The 24,790-nt window shown below is 45.3% G+C and overlaps 1 protein-coding gene across 1 annotated transcript in view; it reads right to left on the bottom strand.

Annotated features, from left to right (window-relative positions):
• Window positions 1–24,790, bottom strand: part of tyk2 (tyrosine kinase 2) — a 77,307-nt gene that overhangs the window by 10,197 nt on the left and 42,320 nt on the right. Inside the window, exons 7-19 of the mRNA XM_078429614.1 lie at window positions 23,470–23,652; window positions 18,418–18,575; window positions 17,306–17,429; window positions 15,549–15,753; window positions 14,828–14,946; window positions 12,601–12,792; window positions 10,192–10,279; window positions 8,280–8,407; window positions 7,079–7,214; window positions 5,576–5,727; window positions 4,233–4,383; window positions 3,403–3,497; window positions 1,583–1,775 (exon numbers count right to left, since the gene is read on the bottom strand). Of these exons, the coding sequence (XP_078285740.1) occupies window positions 1,583–1,775; window positions 3,403–3,497; window positions 4,233–4,383; window positions 5,576–5,727; window positions 7,079–7,214; window positions 8,280–8,407; window positions 10,192–10,279; window positions 12,601–12,792; window positions 14,828–14,946; window positions 15,549–15,753; window positions 17,306–17,429; window positions 18,418–18,575; window positions 23,470–23,652 (1,924 nt within the window). The remainder of the gene's footprint in view (window positions 1–1,582; window positions 1,776–3,402; window positions 3,498–4,232; window positions 4,384–5,575; window positions 5,728–7,078; window positions 7,215–8,279; window positions 8,408–10,191; window positions 10,280–12,600; window positions 12,793–14,827; window positions 14,947–15,548; window positions 15,754–17,305; window positions 17,430–18,417; window positions 18,576–23,469; window positions 23,653–24,790) is intronic.

Below are 24,790 nucleotides of genomic sequence, written 5' to 3'. Positions count from 1 at the left end.
TATTAATAAAATATACTTATCACATACATTCGTAATATTGTTAATATTAACAATTATGTCTTATATATTTCTATACTTTTTTTCCCAGAGAGGGAAAGATAGAGAAAAATAAAATAAAAATAAGAAATCCAAATTGGAGAAATGAATGGAGTATTAAAAAAGTTATCTATCATTGGAGATATATCCATGATTTATTATACATAATTCTTCCTCCATTCCATTATTCAGGCCACAGTCAGGTCCTCGCACCAAGCCATTTTGACCCTTTAAATATGCAATAAATGGAGACCATATTCCTCTGAAAAGATTCAACCTGTCCATTAGTACAAGTCTCAATCTTTCCAGATGAAGTGTCTCCGACATTCCTGTAATCCACATTTTAATTGTGGGGGATGTAGGACCTTTCCAGAATTTCAATATTAATTTTTTCCCAATTATTAAACTATAATCAATAAAAATTCTTTGATTCATTGTTATTAATTGATCTGTTTCTAATATTCCCAGTATTATTAAGTTTGAGTCAGGGATCAGCTTCATATTAACAACATTCGAAATTATTTTAAATATTTCTGTCCAGAATTTAGTGATTTTTTCACAGTTTGTGAATATGTGCGTTAAGTTAGCTTCCAATTGCTGACATTTGTCACAAATGGCAGATATATTTGGAAAAATACTATGTAGTTTAGCTTTTGAATAATGTAGTCTATGTAATATTTTAAATTGTATAAGAGAGTGTCTAGCATTTAGCGAACAGTGATGTATGTGTTGTAAACTTTCATCCCATATATCAGGTCTAATAATTTGACCTAATTCATTTTCCCATGATTGTCTATATATTTCTGTCCTTGGAGCGTCGTTTTCCAGTAAAATATTATAAATATATGATATCAATTTTTCTGTATTTGGGTGTTTATTTAGACATTCATCTAAAATCTCTGTCTTTCTATATCTAATTTCATGTGTATTTGCTTTTACATAATCTCTAATTTGTAAATATCTAAAGTAATCTTTTGAATGTAATCCATAAATTTGTTGTAATTCTTGAAATGAAAGGAAAATTTTTTCCCTATAGAGATCTCCCATCTTATTAATTCCACAGTTTTTCCATTGTAAAAAACCTTTATCTATCATTGAAGGTTTAAATGTGATGTTATTTACAATAGTAAGAGCTAGTGGTATACATTCCAATTTTAATGTTTTCTTTATTTGTTTCCAAATACGTATTCCACTATCTATTATAAGGTTTTCACTATAGGTTTTCTTACTTATTTTATTATTGGCGAATAAAATCGAACTAATTTCAAAGGGCGAACAATCTTCTTTTTCCATTTTTAACCAGGTTGGTTGTTTATCTGTCTCTACTAATCAAAAGTTAATATTTTTAATATTGACTGCCCAATAATAAAACATAAAGTTTGGTAGAGCTAGACCTCCTAACTTGACACCATTCAGACAATACTCTGCCTTCCTATTCTTACCACCAAAGTGGATAACCTCACAATTATCCGCCATTTGATGGAGCTGGTGCTGAGAGTAAAGCCGAGTGCAAAGGCCCATCAATGATGCCCGCATCCTCCATTACCTTGCTCACTGCTGCTTCCTTTGTACTTGACGATGTTGTCGTGGTAGAGAGTTTTCAAAATCTCAATCTCTCGGGTCCAGCTCGTGTGGAGTTCCTCATTGCAGTCCGACTTCAGCGATTTCACTGCCACCACTTCCCCAGTGCCGTCATTAAATGGGTCATAGATATACAGACCCACCTTACCAAAATGGCCCTGAAACGAAGCAACATTATTTAAACCACCGTGCACTTCCACCGATCTCCCCGTCATTCACCCGGCTTCAGGCTGGGCAGCACAGTCGGGAAAGCTGCTGCCTCACAGCGCCAGAGCCCTGGGTTCGATCCTGGCCCTGGGTGCCTTTGTGTGGAGTTTGCACGTTCTCCCTGTGATCGCATGGATTCCCTCCGGGTGCCCCGGTTTTCTCCCACATCCCAAATACGTGCGGGTTTGTAGCTTAATTGGCCTCTATCAACTGCAGCTAGTGTGCAGGGAATGGATGCAAAAGTGGGAGATCATATAAAATTAGTGTGAATGTGGGATTGATGGTCGGCATGGGGTCGGTGGGCCGAAGGGCCTGTTTCCATGCTGTATCTCTAACCAGTCCCCAGCAGTTGCCACCTACCAGTGAACGGCCCATTCATCCTATACCCTGGAGCATGCACTGGCAAAGTATATGTTGAGGGTGGGAGTAGGGTGTTATAATCCAATGCTATTAAGGTTGGTATGTCTACCTTGTGCATGAATCGTGTCGGCAAGTGTAACATTCACTGCAGCAGTCGGAGCCTGTTAAGTGTCTTAATATTCAAGTGAGAAGCATAGTTAGGGCAGGCAGTCAGAACCTCCCCCCCCTCCCCCAGGGTGGTAACATCAAAGACCAGAGGGCAGAGAGTTGTGAATCTGTGGAATTCTCTGCCTCAGAAGGCAGTGGAGGCCAATTCTCTGGATGCTTTCAAGAGAGAGTTAGATAGAGCTCTTAAGGATAGCAGAGTCAGGGGCTATGGGGAGAAGGCAGGGATGGGGTACTGAGTGTGAATGATCCGCCATGATCACATTGAATGGCGGTGCTAGCTCAAAGGGCCAAATGGCCTACTCCTGCACCTATTGTCTATTGGCATAGCTTTAAGGTGAGATGGGGAAAGTTTAAAGGAAATGGGCACAGCAAGTATTTTGTTCAGAGGATGGCGGGTGTCTGGAAAGCACTGGCAGAGTTGTGGGGAAAGCGGATACAATAGTTGCATTTACGATGCTTTTAGTTAGGAACATGGATATGCAGGCAGAGGAGATTAGTTTATCTTGGCATTGTGTTCGGCGTGGCATTGTGGGCCGAAGGGCCTGTTCCTGTGCTGTACTATTTTATGTCCTAGATCGAATCTAGCACTGAAACACTGATTTCAGAATCACTCTGCCCAGTAAGATGGGCCACAGTCTAAGAATAAAGGGGAGGCTATTTAAAACTGAGGTGAGAAAAAACTCTTTCACCCAGAGAGTTGTGAAGTTGTGGAATTCTCTGCTACAGAGGGCAGTGGAGGCAAATTCACTGGATGAATTTAAAAGAGAGTTAGATAGAGCTCTAGGGGCTAGCGGAATCAAGGAGTATGGGGAGAAGGCAGGCACGGGTTACTGATTGTGGATGATCAGCCATGATCACAATGAATGGCGGTGCTGGCTCAAAGGGCCCAATGGCCTCCTCCTGCACCTATTTTCTATGTTTCTATGGAACCAGACATTTGCAGTGAAACATGAGGCAAACAAACCGACCTCAGTAATTGACCCTCGAGACAGGAGTTTATTCAGAACAAGCATCGACCAACAGTGAGGGTCAAGGTGTAAAGAACCTCACCTCTCCAAGATCTCGGACTTTCTTCAGGTAGCGTTTCTGGAAGACGGTCGGGTCGGAGACGGTTGGCACCGAGTTTTCACACGAAATATCTGGATCTGGGGGTAAAACAGATAGGACAGATATTAGAGATAGGAAAATGGATCAGGATGGAGCAGACAAAATGTGTAGGAAGGAACTGCAAAATGACCATGGATTGACCCTGAGTTAAATGTAACCACATACAGGACAAGTAAATCCAGCCTTCCAACAGTTCACATCCCCTTCGATACACTAAAGGCTAGTATTTGAAGTAATCCTGTCTGAGAAACATCTAACAGAGTTGTACCCAACCCTCAAGAAAATCCTTTTAGTTCATTTTCACAAGTCTTGAAATGTCACCTCTCCATGCCCTCCCTGCCCTGCTGAGTTACTCCAGCACTTTACTGCTATATTACTGCTGAGTTACTCCAGCACTTTACTGCTATATTACTGCTGAGTTACTCCAGCACTTTACTGCTATATTACTGCTGAGTTACTCCAGCACTTTACTGCTATATTACTGCTGAGTTACTCCAGCACTTTACTGCTATATTACTGCTGAGTTACTCCAGCACTTTACTGCTATACTTTCTGTGTCTGGTTAGTCCTAAACTTGGAGGTCGGACTTGACAACATTGATGGAATTAAATGTACATCCTCCCATAAGGAACTGGAAGACAAGGAGCATCTCGGTGCTAATGCTGCTAAGAGCCCACACGCAGGGATCAGGAGCGCTCCATTTGCCTGCAACCCACAAGGAAGGATGCAGAGCGGAGGTAGGGGGCAACAGAGGGGGGCGAGGGAGCACTTACTCTGCTGCTGCAGCAGCGTGAGCTCCCGCAGTATGGTCCTGAAGGATGGCCGCTGGTTTGGCTCGTAGCTGTGGCACAGGCTGTTCAGGTCTGCAAGCTCCTTGCAGGACGGCTCTGGAAGCTGCCCCTTCATCTCATAAAACCTCTCTTTCTGTAAGCAAAACAAATTTCAATGACACTTTATTGTCACATGCACCTGGGTACAGTGAAAATCTTAGTTTTTGCATACAATCCGGTAAGATCATACGGCAGACCTCACCCAGATTGAGGGGAGATCTTTTAGAGGTGTACAAAATCATGAGAGGAATAGATCGGGTGGATGCACAGTCTCTTGCACAGAGTAGGGGAATCAAGGACCAGAGGACATAGGTTCAAGGGGAAGGGGAAAAGATTTAATAGGAATCCGAGGGGTAACTTTTTCACACAGAGGGTGGTGGGTGTATGTTTAAGGATAAGGGGTAGGCCACAGTTTAAGAATAAGGGGTAGGCCATTTAGAACTGAGATGAGGAAAAACTTTTTCAGTCAGAGTTGTGAATCTGTGGAATTCTCTGCCTCAGAAGGCAGTGGAGGCCAATTCTCTGAATGCATTCAAGAGATAGCTTGATAGAGCTCTTAAGGATAGCGGAGTCAGGGGGTATGGGGAGAAGGCAGAAACAGGGAACTGATTGTGGATGATCAGCCATGATCACATTCAATGGCGGTGCTGGCTCGAAGGGCCGAATGGCCTCCTCCGGCACCTATTGTCTATTGTCAAGGATCCGTCATCAACATTTAACAAGTGAGAAGAGAGTTGTTGAAGTTGTGGAGATAAATGGAAGTGTTTGTATCTGGCACTTAGATACAGGCAAGGAAAATAATCCCAATTGAAACTGCAAGATACTGAATCACATGAAGTGGAAAGAACGGAAGGGTGGGTGGGTCACCTGTAAAAGATAATGCCTCAACAGACTGAGAGCTGGTACTGGTCGCTGTAAAGCCACTCTCAAGAAGTGGGGTCATATAGACACTGAAGACGTCATCTGCATATGTGGCACTGAACCACAAACGATGGAGCACCTATAGAGATGTCCTCTATTGGAGCACCAATGCAAAGCTGAGGGCCTCACAGAGGACAATGATATTGCTAAGAGTTGTGTTCAGTTTTGGCTGAAACACAATATCTAGCATGTGTGGACACGATAAGAAGGAGGTCAGGACCCACAGTGTGAGAGGGCAACAGGTTCAAGCCTGCTTCACCGTGGCAGGTACAGCTCAGGTCGTGCTTCAGTTGGGTTCTACAGGTCAGCCCTCACTTGCTCCCTCCCACCTCCGTGCCCCAACCCAGGCTAAGGTTGCAATTTACCTCTGACAGAGTTCGTTCCTTCAGTGGAACATCTCCATTGCAACAGATCTCCAACACCGTTGTTCCAAAGCTCCACTTGTCGGCACCCAGGCTTAATTTGTTAACGGTCTGTACACACTCTGGGGCGATCCAAGGAATTCTCTCCACACGCTCTAGGAAGCCAAAGATTGGTAAAAATTAGGGGTTTCTCAAAGTGCTCCACCAAGACCCTCACATTCAACCCTTCGTTATAGCACATATATAAAATCCACATCCTCAGGTTACAGGGGTGGCACAGCCGTACAGTTGCTGCCTTACAACACCGGAGACCCGGGTTCGATCCTGATGACAGGTGCTGTCTGTGTGGAGTTTGCACGTTCTCCCTGTGACCTTGTGGGTTTTCTCTGAGTGCTCCGGGTTCCTCCCACAGTCCAAAGACGTGCAGGTTTGAAGGTTAATTGGCTGCTGTAAATTGTACGGTAGAACTAGTGTACGGGTGATTGTTGATCAGCGCAGACTCAGTGGGCCGAAGGGCCTGTTTCCACGCTCTATCTCCAAAACTAAAATTAAAATCCAACTGTGTCTATCTTACGGAGAAGCAGTCACAGGGAAGTGAAGAGGTGGTGGTACCCTCAGAGTGCTTATGTTTACAGTTGAGTTTCCCATCTAACCGTCCGTCCTATCTGTTACCTAGTTCTCTTGTTGCAGTTCCTGCATAATTTATATTTACAAAATCCCTTTGCTGGCTTCACCTAGCACTAAACGTTATTCCTTTATCACGCTGTATCTACACACTGTAAACGGCTCGATTGTAATCGCGTATTGTCTTTCTGCTGACTGGATAGCATGCAACAAAAGCCTTTCACTGTACCTCGACAATAAACTTAAACGGAAACTGAATTTTAAGACCAGTCAACATGAGGCTGAGAGGATGATGTGACCCTGTTCCACACCAAGACACATAAAGCTGGAGTAACTCAGCGGGACGGGCAGCATCTCTGGAGAAAAGGAATAGATGACGTTTCGGGTCGAGACCCTTCTTCAGACTCAAGTTGTCGTTTCAGCCAGGACAGGATGGCCCTGCAGAGAGTAGTGCGTTCGGCAGAACGCAACATGGGAACTACACTCGTCCCCCTGCAGGACCTATACATCAGGAGGTGCAGATCCAGAGCAAGCAAGATTATGAGGGACCCCTGCCACCCCAGTAACGGACTGTTCCAGATGCTACGGTCAGGCAAACGCCTCCACTGTCACGCTGTGAAAACGGAGAGGATGAGACGGAGTTTCTTCCCACAGGCCATCAGGACTGTCAACTTTTATAACTCCAGAGACTAAATTTTTGTCTACACTATAGTAACATTAACTTTATTTATATGCTGTAACTGTAATTCTTTTTTGTGCACAATCCGCAGGCATTGCCACTTTCATTTCACTGCACATCATGTATGTGTATGTGACAAATAAACTTGACTTGACTTGACAGCCAGACCAAGTAATCGTGCTTCCTGAAATGCACGGACTGACCTTCTCGAGAGAGCACAGTGAAGCTGATGCCTGGGTCGCTGACTTTGATGAAGGGGCTGCTGCCCTCCCCCAGCCCTTTCCTCGCGACGAGGACATTCTTGCAGCAAATGTTACCGTGCACCATGTTTTTGTCCTCCTGAGGGTTACAAGAGAAAACAGAAGTCAAACCACAGGTCACCAGAGTTTGGGCAACAAACCGTCGTTCTCATCACAAAAACAGATATATTCAACGTCTGAAGAAGGGTCTCGACCCGAAACGTCACCCATTCCTTCTCTCCTGAGATGCTGCCTGACCTGCTGAGTTACTCCAGCATCTTGTGAATAAATACCTTCGATTTGTACCAGCATCTGCAGTTATTTTCTTATTCGACTTCCACTGTCGTGTTCATTTAAAGTGGGTTGTAATGTGCTGGTTCCCAACCTTGGGACACACCCCAAAAATCAGCCGGCAACGGGCTTGAAACTGGACCGTGAGAGGGTCCAAAGAAATGTCATTTCATGCTTTAATGGTGTTTTCAAAAATTGTAATTGGATTTTTATTTAATGCTTTCGTGTTCTGCACTAAAAACTGCAACGCCAACATAAAATGATTTGAAAACACAATTCTCTTTGGTCAGAGGGTGGTGAATCTGTGGAAGGCAGTGGAGGTCATCAATTGATATTGTTAAAGCAGAGAAAGATAGATTCTTGATTTGTACGGGTGTCGGGGGATGCAAGGAGAAGGCAGAAGAATGGGGTTAAGAGGGAGAGATAGATCAGCCATGATTGAATGGCAGAGGAGACTTGATGGGTCTAATTCTGGCTCCTTTCACTTATGGACTTGGGAAATTATTTTGGCAAAATAATCAATTCATTTATCATGCTATCTTAAAATATATGCCTCGTCAATATATTCGAATAATTTTTGGCCGTGGATGGAAAAAAAAAGATTGGTAGTATCACAAAATGCTGGAGTAACTCAGCAGGTCAGGCAGCATCTCAGGAGAGAAGGAATGGGTGACGTTTCGGGTCGAGACCCTTCTTCAGTCTGAGTTACTCCAGCATTTTGTGATACCTTCGATTTGTACCAGCATCTGCAGTTGTTTTCCTACACAGAAAGATTGGGAGCAATTGCTGTAATGTATTGACAGTTATGAAAAACGATTATCTTTGAATCTATGTGGAGGCGTTCAGCGTGACCTGGTGAAATACTGATGCGTACCAGATAGCTGAGAGCACTTGCAAGCTGCTGGATGACTGTCAGGCTCCACCCTGGGCTCATCTTCCCTTTCTCCTTCCGCAACATGACGTCCAGTGGTCCAAATTCCACGTATTCTTCCACAATGATATCTGCAACGTAGGAAAGTGATTACTGACCTGCAACAAGGCAAGGGCAGACTAGGAGTGTCAGAGGGAGAGGTGGAGAGAGGGTGGAGAAGGGGTTTGGAGGGGTGAGAAACAAGGAAAAAGAACCAACAAGTTGGCCACAAAATGTCCAAGGCAACATCACTGTTGTATTATCATATTTGGAGACTATGTTGTTGTGACATGGCAATTAAGTGCAGGACGTACTGACATCGTGTGAACAGAACAGACCATTAAATGTGAACTAAGGCACCAAGTGTTGTCTCCGTCCTTTCCTTTTATGTGTACTTCACAACAACAAAACAGAACAATCGTACATGTCTTCTGACAATACTATACTTGTGTTTCTTCACCCCTCCCCACCCTAACTTCCTCGTACCCTCAACCAAACCTTCCTCGCCCCCTCACTCAGCAACTCCGATCCTTCTCACCTCCCCGCACACTATTTATCGCGCCCTCTTCAAAGACAGCTCACGGCTTTATATCTTCTCTGGTTAATGCAGGTGGCTAATTGTGTGGCTGCAAGATGAGTGTGGAGCGAACCTCCCTCCCCCTCACTTTCCCACAGAGGACCAGGTAGAGGAAAATAGAATTATTTGCAACAAACTATTATGTCATTCAGACTCCGGTTGAAGATGGAGTGCGGCATTAGTTTAGTTTAGTTTAGAGATACAGCGCAGAAACAGGCTCTTCGGCCCACCGAGTCTGCCTTGTCCAGCGATCCCTGCACACGAACACACTAGGGACAACTTACAATTTTACCAAGCCAATTAGCCTGCACATCCATACGGCTTTGGGGTGTGGGAGAAAACTGGATCTCCTGCGGAAAACCCATGCAGGTCACGGGGAGAACGTACAAACTCCATACAGACTGCACCCTTAGTCATGATCTAACCCGGGTCCCTGGCGCTGTAAGGCAGCAACTCTACCGCTGTGCCACCGTGCCTCCCGGTGTTAATCAGTAACTGTGCGAGGTGAAGCTTACCAGAGGAGCGGCAAGGAGGCACAGCAGTAGAGCTGCTGCCTTACAACAGCTCCTCCCACACTCCAAAGTTGGCATGGACTTGGTGGGCTTCTTACTGTATCTCGAAACTAAGCTAAACTAAAAAACAATGACCGCGAAGGTCTCTTTATAGACCATGACCCCGAGTCCAACCTGGCAGGATGTTTGAAGCCAGACTGACTGGGGGAAATTACAGTGATATACTGCTCATGATATACTACAAGTGCTGGAAATCTCAAACAAAGACCAAATATACTGGAAACATTCAGTAGGTCATGGAGCATGTGTAGAAAGGGAAACTGAATTCAATGTTCTGAAGTGGTGGTCTTCAAGCTGAAGAGTTAACTCTGCTTCCCTTTCCACAGATGCTGCCCGACCTGTTAAGTGTTTCCTGTTTTTGCTTCAAAGGTCAGCTCCCATTAATTTTGCTGACAGTTCAGGATACAGAGTGGGAGAGATTCCGGTTTGGAACCCAAGTCAAGAAAGGGAGGGGAACCGTGGTTTACAGGAAGAACAATAAAAGACACCAGAATATACATATACACAAACGTTCATCTTTTGTCTCTTCAGGATGGGTTTCTGTTCACTGCTGTGATCAATCGTATTTCTCCGAAAAACAGGGACAGGTTCGGAACGAGGTATTTGGGACCCGTGTGAATGTGGGTGCGGAGAATCGGCGTATTCCATCGTTATAACAAAGCAAGGATTCATGAACAAAACCAGACAGTGAAATAAATACACAGAGTAAAATAAAGATGGCAATTACTTTCTGAGCCTCGCACACAGACTCCATGAACAAAGGCCAAGTGAGCGTGTGAAATCTGACTCATCAGACTTGCCAGCTCGAAGAATGCCTGCAAAGGGACAAAAATATATGATGTGAATCACACGTGCCAAATAATCCGGGTGTCAAAAGATCACGGCTGTTGGAACATAAATTATCGGGGTACACGTTATCAAAACCCCAGATGCACAAGATGGCAATTCAGCAGATTGAAGTTGAACTCCCTGGTATCGGTCTCTACCTGAAACGTCACCCATCCCTTCTCTCCGGAGATGCTTCCTGTCCCACTGTGTTACTCCACCATTTTGTGTCTATCTTCAGCCACAAGGAACTGCAGATGCAGGAATCTTGTGTTAGAACACAAAGTGCTGGAGTAACTCAGTGGGTCAGGCAGCATCTCGGGAGACATGCAGAGGTGACAAACCCGCTTGCTCCAAATCGAATGGCATTTTCAGTAACAACATTTTGTCTCGTTCAGCTTACTTGGCATACAGCTGCGGTCCAGATAAGATTAACAGCGAGAAGTTTATTCGTTCCATTGTCAATTTTGTGATTTAGGGTACAAATATTCGCCAGACTAACGATCCCAAAATGTTACAAGTTAAATATGTCGATGGCACAGTCGTGACCGATTCACCATGAATATATGCGGGCAGCTGGGATTATTAAAGCTTACCATGGTGTTTAATTTGTATCCTAAGATTGGAGGGTCAGTTTTATTCCTTGGGGTTTTGACTATATTGCAACTCCTTGTCTGAGTTTGTGCCTAAATCTCAGTGCTCTTAACAGCCAGCAAGAGCATGACAACTTCCCTATTAGTGTAGGGGAAAAAAACTGCAGATGCTGGTTAAAATCGAAGGTATTCCCGGTGGCTCAGCACTTCAACTACCCCTCCCATTCCCAATCTGACCTTTCTGTCCTGGGCCCCCACCATTGTCAGAGTGAGGCCCAGCGCAAATTGGAGGAACTGCACCTCATATTTCGCTTGGGTAGTTTACACCCCAGCGGTATGAACGTTAACTTCTCTAACTTCAGATAGTCCCTGCTTTCTCTCTCTATCCCAGTTCTCCCACTAGTCTTCCTGTCTCTTACTACATCCTATCTTTGTCCCGACCCCTCTCCTGACGTCAGTCTGAAGAAGGGTCTCGACCCGAAACGTCACCCATTCCTTCTCTCCCGAGATTCTGCCTGACCAACTTCCCTATTCGGCTTGGGCTCCACCCCAGCCATTCCTTTTTCTCTCCGCTCCTGTCCAACAGAAGGTGCAGAAGCTTGTAAGTGCACATCACCAGACTTAGGAACTGGTTATCACCTGTGTTATCAGACTTCTGAACAGTCCTTCCATAAGCTAATTCACCTCTACCCCCATTGCAGACATTGGTCTTTGTCAATGGAACTGATGCGCTGCAATGCTGAGAACTACATTCAGCACTCTGTAACATTCCCTTTGTTCTATCTATTTTACTTAATTTTGAAATCAAGATCCCTCTAGAGACACCCGAAACGTCACCCATTCTTTCTCTCCAGAGATGCTGCCTGTCCTGCTGAGTTACTCCAGCTACCTTGGGTCTATCTACGTTGTAGACCAGCATCTGCAGTTCCTTCCCACACAAGCACTTCCTCCTTTGCATTATATTTAATGCTGTTTCGTAGATAAACGCACAAAGTTCCTTTAGAATGGTCCTGACCCTATTCTTGCTATTGAGGGCGTGCAGCGTAGGTTAATTCCCGGAATGGTGGGACTGTCATATGTTGAAAGACTGGAGCGACTAGGCTTGTATACACTGGAATTTAGAAGGATGAGAGGGGATCTTATCGAAACGTATAAGATTATTAAGGGGTTGGACACGTTAGAGGCAGGAAACATGTTCCCAATGTTGGGGGAGTCCAGAACAAGGGGGCACGGTTTAAGAATAAGGGGTAGGCCATTTAGAACTGAGATGAGGAAAAACTTTTTCAGTCAGAGAGTTGTGAATCTGTGGAATTCACTGCCTCAGAAGGCAGTGGAGGCCAATTCTCTGCCTCAGAAGGAAGTGGAGGCCAATTCTCTGAATGCATTCAAGAGAGAGCTAGATAGAGCTCTTAAGGATAGCGGAGTCAGGGGGTATGGGGAGAAGGCAGGAACGGGGTACTGATTGAGAATGATCAGCCATGATCACATTGAATGGCGGTGCTGGCTCGAAGGGCCGAATGGCCTACTCCTGCACCTATTGTCTATTGTCCCAAAACATCACCTATCCATGTTCTCCAGAGATGGTGCCTGATCCACTGAGTTACTCCAGCACTTTGTGGCTTTTTTTTTTTGTGAACAGGAATCTGCAGTTCCTTGTGCCTCTGTAGTTTAGCAGTTTACAGATGCAAGTGCAGGATATTCCTTTTTGCTTTGCTCACCAGCGCAATGTCCCTGTGACTGGGGTCAAGCACTTTCAGCACCACACGGATATCCCTTGCTTCACTGTGCTTCTGTCCACTCGAGGAGTCCATCTCTTCCTCGTCTTCCTCGTCCTCCTCCTCCTCCTCCTCTCGGATACAGAATCTACCAGCGTAGATATTCATCCTGGTTCCTCGTCCCAAATGATGCTCCTGAAAACAAACGCAAAAACAAATTACTGGAGAGTTTTGGCTGCAATTTTAAATTCCTCTTGCTCTGTTGATCCATTTGTTTGATGATTCTGTGACACAGTGTGTTGGTGTACTGACCTGACCAGACTCTATTTGAGGCTTTTACCATTCTTTCCTTTAGACTCTAGATACACAGTGCGGAAACATGGCCTTCGGCTCACTCTGTCCATGCCAACCAGCGATCCCCGCACACTAGCACAATCCTACACACTAGGGACAATTTACAATTTTACCGAAGCCAATGAACCTACAAACCTGGGGTATTTATTTCACAAAATGCTGGAGTAACTCAGCAGGTCAGGCAGCATCTCAGGAGAGAAGGAATGGGTGACGTTTCAGGTCGAGACCCTTCTTCAGACCCGAAACGTCTCGACCCTAAACGTCACCCATTCCTTCTCTCCTGAGATGCTGCCTGACCTGCTGAGTTACTCCAGCATTTTGTGAAATAAATACCTTCGATTTGTACCAGCATCTGTAGTCATTTTCTTACACAACCTACAAACCTGTACGTCTTTGGAGTGTGGGAGGAAACCGAAGCACCCGGTGAAAACCCATGTGGTCAGAGGGAGAACGTACAAACTCCGTACAGACAGCAGTCCAATGGTCAGGATGGAACCCTGCTCTCTGGCGCTGCAAGGCAGCAACTCTACCGCTGCACCACTGTGCCACCCAAAATACTGTTCCTGTATTCGAACACATTCATGAAGGTTTCCTGGGGCTCAGGTTTGACCATTTCCAAATTGGGCATATTGCCCAATGATGTTATTGTGGAACCGGAATATCCTCAGACAAAACAAAGTCGTTGCCTTTGATCAAACCAGCAGAGAATGAGACATCAGTGCAACAATGAGGGCTCGTTTCAGATGAAATTAAATGAACCACATCCATCGGCTCTTTTGAGTACATTAAAATGTTCACCTGCACAGCGATCACCCGTACACTAGTTCTATCCTTGCACACCAGGGACAATTTACAGAAACCAATCAACCTGCACGAATTTAGGTTGGGAGAGGAAACCGGAGAAAACACATGCGGTCGCAGTGAGAATGTGCAAACTCCACACACACCGCCCATGGCCAAGGTTGAATCCGGGTCTCTGGCACTATAAGGCAGCAACTGTACCGCTGCGCCACCTAACTGTTACTGGGACAGTAGAGATCCACGCACATGAGGAGCCTTCCAGCAGGCTCGTTGTCGATGTGGAAAGGCCTTGGGGTGTCAGGAAGTGAGTCACCAGGCAGGTCAAGTATCTGACCTGGTCTTGTAGCCTTCACATGTGTATGGCTAGGAGTGTGCAGGGAGCAACACCAGATGCTGGTTTACACCGAATATCGACCCAGAATGCTGGAGTACCTCAGCAGGGCAGACAGCATCTCTGGATAGAAGGAATGTATAATGTTTTGGATGGAGACCATTCTTCAGACCGGCAAAGAAGGGTCTGGACCCGAAACGGCACCATTCCTTCTATCCAGAGATGCTGCCTGGCCTGCTGAGTTACTCCAGCATTATGTGTCTAACTTCACATGTATATGGCTGGTCTACTTGAGTTTCTGGTCAATGGTGATCCACCCCTCCCTCACCCCCCAGGTTCTCCAGCGTAAGTAATCCTTTCGGCATCCACCCCATCGGTACTTTTAAACAACCTGGGTTCAATTCTTTTGAAGACGACTGAATGGAGAAAATCCCAATCAAATCGCATATCGTTGGTTCAACCAAAAGCACGGCAAAACATTGCACAAGTAGTGTAGGAAAAAAACTGCAGATGCTGGTGTAAATCGAATGTAGACACAAAATGCTGGAGTAAATCAGCGGGTCAGGCAGCATCTTAGGAGAGAAGGAATGGGTGACGTTTCGGGTCGAGACCCTTCTTCTGAAGAAGGGCCTCAACCCGAAACATCACCCATTCCTTCCCTCCCGAGATGCTGCCTGACCCGCTGAGTTACTCCACCATTTTGTGTCTACATTCGATTGCACAAGTTGATTTGAACGCACACACCTGAATTATTTCTTCCTTCCGTATCTGGTGGAAGCTCAGCTGGCTCAGATTTAACTGGGCTGCGAGAGGTCGAATTTCGGTATCTTTGCAGTTTCTTGTTATCAATAAATTGGAGAATTCTGAAAGCATAAAAAAAGAGTGGAGCCGGTCAACATTTATGCAACAACATTTTAAGCGTTTTACAAGAAAGGAGTAGCGTCTTTTCCTTTGCTCAGATTTTCTCTCTCTCTCCACTGACAATGCCGAAAGTACTGGGTGTATCCTGCTGCTCTGATCTGGTATCAGGTAAGGAGAAGACAGACACAAAAATTTGGAGTAATTCAGCGGGACAGGCAGCATCTCTGGAGAAGAGGAATTGATGACGTTTCGGGTCGAGACCCTTCTTCAGACTGCGGGTCAGGGGAGAGAGGAACGATATAGACGGTACTCAGGACAAATGAATGGAAGACATGCAAAAAGCAACAATTATCAATGAAATGTAGAGCCCACAATGGTCCATTGTTGGCTGTGGGATTGGTAATAATGACAGCGGAACTCAACAGGACGACAGTGATACTAGTACGACGACTAGGTTTGGGCGAGGGATGGAGAGAGAGGGGATGCAAGGGTTACTTGAAGTTAAATGAGTGAAGTAAGGGTTAGAGATGGCAGGGAGAGAGGAGGTGCAAACAAATGAAGACATGTTCTAAATGATTCGGCAGAGTTCAATGCCAGTCCTTACCATGTGGCAGAGGGGGGCAGCATTTGTTGACCACGTAGCTTTCGTTCCCCGATTTCAGCATGCAGCCCTTCAGGCTCCCGAGCAGTTCCTTAACACTGGGGAAGGATCGCTCCCATCCCTGCAGCACATATGCATCTGGAGCCTTCCTCTCGATCTGAAACTGCTTGATGCCCTGAAGTCCTCCAGACCCTCGAAACACTTCATACTGAAAGAGGATTATCAGTTTATCACCAAAAGTGACAACATACACATAAGACCAAAATGAAATACTTTCCCTATTCAAAAGAAAGCTGTGTGTCCAATTCTCTGGAGGTGGTAGAAACAAGTAATTGCAGGTGCTGGTTACAACAACAAAAAAGACACAAAGTGCTGGAGTAACTCAGCGGGTCAAGCCAGCATCTCTGGAGAAGGACCCAAAAAGCTGGAGTAACTCAGCGGGACAGGCAGCATCTCTGGAGAGAAGGAATGGGTGACTTTTTGGATCAAGATCACACAGCAGGCACAGCATGAAATGAACTACTTTTTCCAAAGTTAAATACTTAAAAACATGTCAAAAATACAACTAAAAACCATTAAACCCTGATGAGGGTGGGTGGGTGAAGAAAACTCCGATCTTCAATAATTATTTTAAGACAGTTGAAGCAAGCTTTCGATCTTTCAATCTAATTTTTCCATTATTTTGATTTTAAAAATCCATACCGAATAGACCACTGTTGATATAGCTTTGTTTATAAAAGTCTCCAAGTTATTCCAAGCCTCGTTCTCACCTTCCAGTGATATTGATTACCAACTGCTGCTTGTTGTAGCAACAGCTACAACATTACTACAAAATGAAATGAGACCATTTCCTTCTTGGGTCCCAGGTGGATAATGAGTCTCCCAGTGTTGATCACCGATAAACAGACAAAGCTTCTCACGTGCATTCAATACCAAGACACTATTGTTGGCAATGGGGAGTTAGACATTTGCAGAGGATTTCCTATCTGGAACTGAAATGCAGACACAAGGAACTGCAAATGCTGAAATCTTGCATAGAACACAAGGTGCTGCAGTGCCACGGTGGCGCAGCGGTAGAGTTGCCGCCTTACAGCGAATGCAGCGCCGGAGACCCAGGTTCGATCCCGACCACGGGTGCTGTCTGTACGGAGTTTGTACGTTCTCCACGTGACCGGCGTGGGTTTTCTCCGAGATCTTCGGTTTCCTCCCACACTTCAAAGACGTACAGGTTTGCAGGTTAATTGGCTGGGCAAATGTAAATTGTCCCTAGTGGGTGTACGGTAGTGTTCATTCGCGGGGATTGCTGGTCGGAGCGGACCCGGTGGGCCTGTTTCCGTGCTGTATCTCCAAAACTAAACTCAGTGGGTCAGGCATCATCATAGAACATGAATGAATGGGAAAGGCAGACCAACACGTCCTCAGCTGGGCTGAGTAGTGGCAAAAAAACAACTCTAACCCTCACCCAGCCTCCTCCTCAGCTTCTCTGCCATTTGCACATTCTAATCAGACCCAATGTGCCATTCAAGTATACCTGGCAACAGTCAAGGAGAAAGTCTTGCACTCCACAGAGCATGGTCTCACACCCACCCATTGAATGCCAATTTATGCACAAGCTGGACAAACAGCACACAAGCGTTCGGGTGTCAGAGGTCACGGGGAGAAGGTAGGAGAATAGGGCTGAGAGGGGAAGATAGATCAACCATGAGTGAATGGAGGAGAAGACTTGATGGGCCTAATTCTGCTCCTATCACCACACGTACCTCAGGTTTCTCCTTGCTCACAACCGTCATGATGATCTTGTTGAAGTCTAACGCACTCCATCGCAGCACATAAAGCCCCTCCTTGTTCTCCTCTCTGCGCAGCTTGTTGGTGACATAGTGCGGTCTGTGGGGACGGGAAGCAAAAGATTGAAGGTCCACTTTCTTTTGATTTTTACATCTCAACAACAACACAAAGTGCTGGTCAGGCAGCATCTCTAGAGGACATAGATGGGCTGGGCCAAGTTATTCCAGCACTGTGTCTCGTACTTTGTGAACTAGCATATGCGGTTTCTTATGTCTACATGAATAAAACAAGGCAGATACAATAGTGGCATTTAAAAGGCTTTTAGATAGACACATGGATATGCAGGAAATGGAAGAGTATGGATCACATGTTGGCAGGTAAGATGAGTTTAATTTGGCATGATGTCCAGTACAGACATTGTGTGCTGATGAGCCTGTTCCTGTGATGTTCTCTGTTCTAAGTCATACGATAATGCATCTCATTCTATATTTCACCAGATCCACTCTGAATTATTTGACGAGCCAGCACACAGCATGGTTTTCTCCACATCTATCATATGCAGTATGCCTTTCTGAGAATGTCCAACAGGACTGCATAAAGGGGCTATTGCCAAAGGGTGACTTAAACGCAAGGAATTCCTGCAAATGTCGACCAATTCCATGAACATATTCATAAAATATATGAACAGCACGGTAACTCAATGCTGGCAGCAAGACAACTAAAATGGCTGCAATTACACGATCTGACTGCACACTCACACTGTGTACAGCCAAGATAACTATGTACAAAACATCTCCCTTTGTCCTGTGCAGCGCCACCGGCTGCACGGGAGGAGCAACGGATCCTCCCACCCCAGAGTCCATCAAACATCGCAGTTTCCTCCCATATTCCAAAAGCGTGCAGGTTGGTAGGTTAATTGGCTTCAGTAATCTGCCCTTGTGTGTAGGATACAAAAGTAGGATAACATGGAACTAGTGTGCGGGTGATCAATGGTCAGTGTGGACCTGGTGGGATGAAAGGCCTATTTCCATGCTGTATCTGTCTCTAAAACTAAAAGATATGATTGGAAAATGAAGCTGACACCTACTGCATTGGTCCATGGATGCCGCTGGTGATGCTCAGGACAACCCGCGAAGGAGCAACCTCACGACACAGGTAATGGTGTGAGTCAGTCGTCAGACGAGAGTAGCCGTCAATCAGCGATGCAAAGGAAAGTGCAATCTTATGACAGGTCAGCACCAGGTCCTACAGATACAAGGGAAAGGAATTAACATTGAAAAAGTGTGGACTTAAACTGTACTGCAAATGCCTCATTTTTAAATGGATTTTTTTTGGAAAAAGTAATTACATTTTACATTTTTTAATTTAAAAATATCGTTTACGTCATTCATGTGGGCCGCACAGTGGCGCAGCGAAGAGACCTTCTGCCTTATGGTACCAGAGACCCAGCTTCGATCCCGACCACGTCAACAGTCTGTAGGGGTTTGTACGTTCTCCCTGTGACCTTGTGACAAAATGCTGGAGTAACTCAGCGGGACAGGCGGCATCTCTGGAGAGAAGGAATGGGTGACATTTTGGGTCGAGACCCTTCTTCAGACCCTTGTGGCGACTCCTGAGAGTTAGGCCGAACCCTCGGCACTGAGACTGACAGGGTCTGGGCACTGCCTAGTCCAGGGGGTTTCTCGGCAGGGGTTGTGGAGAGAGAGGAGAGTGAACATGTGTGCTGGCAGCTTGTTGGGTTAATAAAGCATCCCGACTGGACTAACTTGGCGTCCAGCCTTATTTCAGGCTGAAGTGATCGCTCCCACCACACCCTGATAATTTATTGTATATTTATTTGGTGTGTTACTGTATTAACAAGCCTGTGAAGCTGCAACAAGAATTTAATTGTACTATTCCCGATACATATGACAATTAACTCTTGACTCCCTTCATAGTGTTTCTCAGCCATGATCCTGGTAATCTTTAGTACTCATCTTTAAATATTTCTCTACAATAAATGTGATCAATGATTAGAAATTTTATCTACATTCTACAGTTGCGAGATTATTATGTTTTGTGTTCAATTTTTTTCACACGAATATCTGCTAAAATGAAGTGTTGCATCAGCAGGAAGAGGATTGGGAAACACAGCATGATAAATATTTTAAAAATGTAACGAAATCTAGTTTGAGAAAACTCTGAGCATTGTTGAACAGGTTCCTGCTAGCAGAGGCACTCTGCCTACACACACTCAATCGCTCCCAGTGTTTTCGTACAAAATTGAAATCAATCCCAAATCTGATCTAACTAAATATTTTCCGGACATCACCCAACCCAAATATTAATATTAAAATGTTACTTGCATGCCAGCAAGGTAATACTAGCACGCAAATCATCTTGACCTGGATAAAGCACCGAACCAAGCTCGCACATCAAACCCAGAATAAATGCCAGACACTAACTCAACAGGTATAAATAGCTGCCATCAAGTAGCCAAGTTCTACGCAGGCTGATGCACATATCTTTTCCCACAACCTTTTCCTCAGTCCCTCATTCTTTTCCCCAGCTATCTCCTCCGCCTCCAGCGGCACGGTGGCGCAGCGGTAGAGTTGCTGCCTTACAGCGAATGCAGCGCCGGAGACTCAGGTTCGATCCTGACTACGGGCGCCGTCTGTACGGAGTTTGTACGTTCTCCCCGTGACCTGCGTGGGTTTTCTCCGAGATCTTCGGTTTCCTCCCACACTCCAAAGACGTACAGGTTTGTAGGTTAATTGACTGGGTAAATGTGAAAATTGTCCCTAGTGTGTGTAGGATAGTGTTAATGTGCGGGGATCGCTGGGCGGCGCAGACTCGGTGGGCCGAAGGGCCTGTTTCCACACTGTATCTCTAAATCTAAAAAAAAATATCTCCACTTCCATTAACCCATCTCTCTCAGCACACTCTAAGTAATGCCCTTCCTCCTTCCTTCTCGCACTTTCACCACTCCAACCCTCCACTCACCTCTTTTCTCGCCTCTGGATTTCCATTCCTCCTTTCCCTCCACTTCCTACCCATCTCTCTCCATTTGCTTTCTCCCTTTTGGGGGCAAGGCTGCTCGTCAGGCACCTCTATATCTCTGACTTCAGGAACCATGTCTGGGCCGAGGAACTCCATGTGCCAGTCTAATGTCGGCTGGCCACAGCTAAGCGAGTGGGTGGTGGACACCTACAGGTAAGATGCAGGTGGCTGGTGAGCAAGATCCTGACTACGGGTGCTGTCTGCACGGAGTTTGTACGTTCACCCTGTTACCGTGTGGGTTTTCTCCGGGTGCTCAGGATTTCCGACCACACTCCAAAGATGTGCTGGCTGGTAGGTTAATTGGCTATGGTAAAATTGTAAACTGTCCCTAGTTTGTAAGTTAGTGCTAGTGTATGGGATGATGAGATTATTAAGGGGTTGGACACGTTAGAGGCAGGAAACATGTTCCCAATGTTGGGGGAATCCAGAACAAGGGGCCACAGTTTAAGAATAAGGGGTAGGCCATTTAGAACTGAGATGAGGAAAAACTTTTTCAGTCAGAGAGTTGTGAATCTGTGGAATTCTCTGCCTCAGAAGGCAGTGGAGGCCAATTCTCTGAATGCATTCAAGAGAGAGCTGGATAGAGCTCTTAAGGATAGCGGAGTCAGGGGGTATGGGGAGAAGGCAGGAATGGGGCACTGATTGAGAATGATCAGCCATGATCACATTTAATGGCGGTGCTGGCTCGAAGGGCCGAATGTCCTCCTCCTGCACCTATTATCTATTGTCTAACGCTGGTCAATACGGACTCGGTGGGCCGAAGGGCCTGTTTCCACGTTGTATCTCTAAAGTCTAAAGAACAGAGAAATTCTGAAGAGAGATTCTGTGAGCTCAGTGATAGAATAGATTTTAAAGTAATGAGCTGAAGGTCAGCCAAAGCAATAATGAAAATCTTAAAAGGCTGACTCGCCTTCCTGTGTTCCCGTGTCGCACTACAAGTACTTGCCTTCAACATATTCAATTTAGCAATAACTGCTCCAAATTGTGCAATAATAAAGGGTGGTTGTCAACAAATTGGCACACAGTTGAAACATTTATTGAACAGGGGGGGTTAAGTTATTGCTCTGAGCTAGCATTCAGAATAAAAGTAACTTCACTAAAAGTAAGTTTCACCACAGAATAAATCGAACTCCTTCACACCAAGAGAGAGAAAAAAGGAAATGGTGATATGGATTATCTATTTATTCATGCTCTCAAATCTCAAAGACAGGGAGCCACACTCCACACATGAACTAAAACGCAGTTCGCCGTTCTCTTATTGGGTGGCGCAGCGGTAGAGTTGCTGCTTTACAGTGTCAGGGACCCAGGTTCGATCCTGACTACGGGTGTTGTCTGTACAGTGTTTGTACGTTCTCTCCATGACCTGCATAGGTTTACCCGGGTGCCCCGGTTTCCTCCCACACTCCGAAGTTTTGTAGGTCAATTCACTTGATATAAATTCAAAATTGGCCCTAGTGTGTGTAGGATAGTGTTAATCTGTGGGGATCGCTGGTCGGCAATGACTCGGTGGGCCGAACGACCCGTTTCTGTGCTGTATCTCTAAACTAAACCAAACTAAAGTTGCACGGAACTGAAGATAGTTGGAAATTCCTTATGCACCGTGTCTGACACCATGAAGGCAAATGGAATGGTTCGAAAGAGACAACTGCCAAGAAACCCTGTGGAGTTAATAAGTCTTCCCAACTGACCAGCTTTCTATCTAGTCCCCCAAAGTGATCAGCATTTCAGTTGCAAGAACTAGTTTTAAGTAAAACAAATCCATGCAAAATCAAGGCGAATCATATAAAGAATCCTAATAATTTCATTGTATTAATCAAAGTGAATGTCCCGTTAACAAGTTTGATCTGACAAGACTGATAAAATACTTAGGGCTTGCAGGATCCTGCTTGCTCTGAGTATTATCATTCTTGTGATCTCAAAACCATCTCTGATGGCTGAGAAAGTGGATCAAACGGATGAACCAGATCCCAACTTGGCTCCAGATATGTTGCCCAATCCACTACGTTAGATAGACACAAAATGCTGGAGTAACTTGGTGGGACAGGCAGCATCTCTGGAGAGGAATGGGTGACGTTTCAGGTTGAGACCCCACCTCAGACCTGAAGAAGTATTCACGACTCGAAACGTCACCCATTCCTTCTCTCCAGAGATGCTGCCTGTCCCGCTGAGTTACTCCAGCATTTTGTGTCTACCTTCGATATATACCAGCATCTGCAGTTCGTTCCTGCACATCTGCAGTTCATTCCTACACAAGGTATTCCAGCACTTGGTGTTATCCCAACTTGAAGGTTCTGCTGAAACCACAGGACCTCACCTTAGGTACAGGCAATAGCAGGGCCTACTTCTCATTAGGGAGTCCAGGTGTAGATAAGGAAAATGTCACATGGATTCCCAAACCTGAGAGGAACTGAACATAGAAAATAGGTGCAGGAGTAGGCCATTCGGCCCTTCGAGCCTGCCCCGCCATTCAATATGATCATGGCTGATCATCCAACTCAGTATCCCGTACCTGCCTTCTCTCCATACCCCCTGATCCCTTTAGCCACAAGGGCCACATCTAACTCCCTCTTAAATATAGCCAATGAACTGGCCTCAACTACCTTCTGTGGCGGAGAATTCCACAGATTCACCACTCTCTGTGTGAAAAAAAACGTTCTCATCTCGGTCCTAAAAGACTTCCCCCTTATCCTTAAACTGTGACCCCTTGTTCTGGACTTCCCCAACATCGGGAACAATCTTCCTGCATCTAGCCTGTCCAACCCCTTAAGAATTTTGTACGTTTCTATAAGATCCCCCCTCAATCTTCTAAATTCCAACGAGTACAAGCCGAGTCTATCCAGTCTTTCTTCATATGAAAGTCCTGCCATCCCAGGAATCAATCTGGTGAACTTTCTCTGTACTCCCTCAATGTCAAGAATGTCTTTCCTCAGATTAGGAGACCAAAACTGTACGCATCTAGATGTTGGGCCTCTGTAGATGACAAAAGTAATCAACACTCAGATATGGCCACTGGCCACGTACAATGAACAGCAAGGTGGGACCCCCTGTGAAAACATACACAAGCAAAAAGAGAGATTGGGAGGAGACAATTATCACTCACCAGACACTTATTATCCTGTCGATGAACGCTGACTCTACATTCAGAGATGCCAATGTGCGTAATCTCCTTGAAATCACAGAAATATATCCATGGCTTCTCAGTGAACTCCACGGCTTCATTTACTTTGTTATTACCGTGGTCTCCAGGCTTTCCCTTCCATCCCGTCTTTTTGATGGGGGCAGGCTGTATAGAAAGAAGGCACAGAGCAAGAAGAGGTGGATCCAGATTCAAGCACCTTGCTTCCAACAGGACACTTAGCTATTAATGGGAAGCAATTCATCGTAAAGAGAGTTGCTGGTCCAAAGGCAAAAATTAACAAGCAGTTTAGATTTAAGTTTGCAAGTAGAATAAACCATCATGACTCAATGCCAGCATTCTCTTTTTCAACCCATTTCCAAGTTGAAGAAGTGAGCATGTAACACAGGTAAAGCAATTGCCCAGATCTGAGAATGAATTACACAGATGGAAATGCCGCCTATCACACGTGACATTAAACCGGAACTTTGGGCACTTTCCATGAAATAAAACAAACGTTCACGGGACATTATTTTGAAGAATGGGAAGCTATCCTGGGTATTGACCAATGCCTATCCCCAAAGCAACTTAAATGAAACATGTCATCACATTACATAACACAATGTTAACTGAAGAAGCTACGAACAAAAATGTTACTGCAGCCAACTTTAAAATGACTCCAATTTGGTGTAAAGTGCATTAAAACTGGGCGGCACAGTGGCACAGCAGTAGAGTTGCTGCCTTGCGGCAGCAGAGACTCAGATTCGATTCGGACTACGGGTGCTGTCTGTTCGGAGTTTGTACGTTCTCCCCGTGACCTCATGGATTTTATCCGAGTGCTCCAGTTTCCTCTCACACTCCAAAGACGTACATGTTTGTAGGCTCAATATGTTGGAGTAATTCAGCGGGTCAGGCAGCATCTCAGGAGAGAAGGAATCATTCCTTCTCTCCGGAGATGCTACCTGACCCACTGAGTTACTCCAGCATTTTGTGTCTACCTTCGATTTAAACCAGCATCTGCACTTGCTTGTAGGCTGATTAGCTTGGTATAATTGTAAATTGTCCCCAGTTGTCACAAGCTATAGGAGTAGAATTAGGACATTCGGCCCAACGAGTCCACACCGCCATTCAATCATGGCTGATCTCTGCCTCCGAATCCCATTTTCCTGCCTCCTCGTTTGCAGAATAGTGCTACTGTATGGGGTGATTGCTGCTCGGTGTGGACTCGGTGGGCCGAAGAGCCTGTTTCCGTGCTGTATCTCTAAACTAAAACATTTGGAAAGATACAAAAAGGCATAAAAAGTGC

The sequence above is a fragment of the Rhinoraja longicauda genome, chromosome 37 (genome assembly GCF_053455715.1).
Source record: "Rhinoraja longicauda isolate Sanriku21f chromosome 37, sRhiLon1.1, whole genome shotgun sequence".
Lineage (NCBI taxonomy): Eukaryota > Metazoa > Chordata > Chondrichthyes > Rajiformes > Arhynchobatidae > Rhinoraja > Rhinoraja longicauda.
This window is presented reverse-complemented; position numbering and strand designations above follow the sequence as displayed.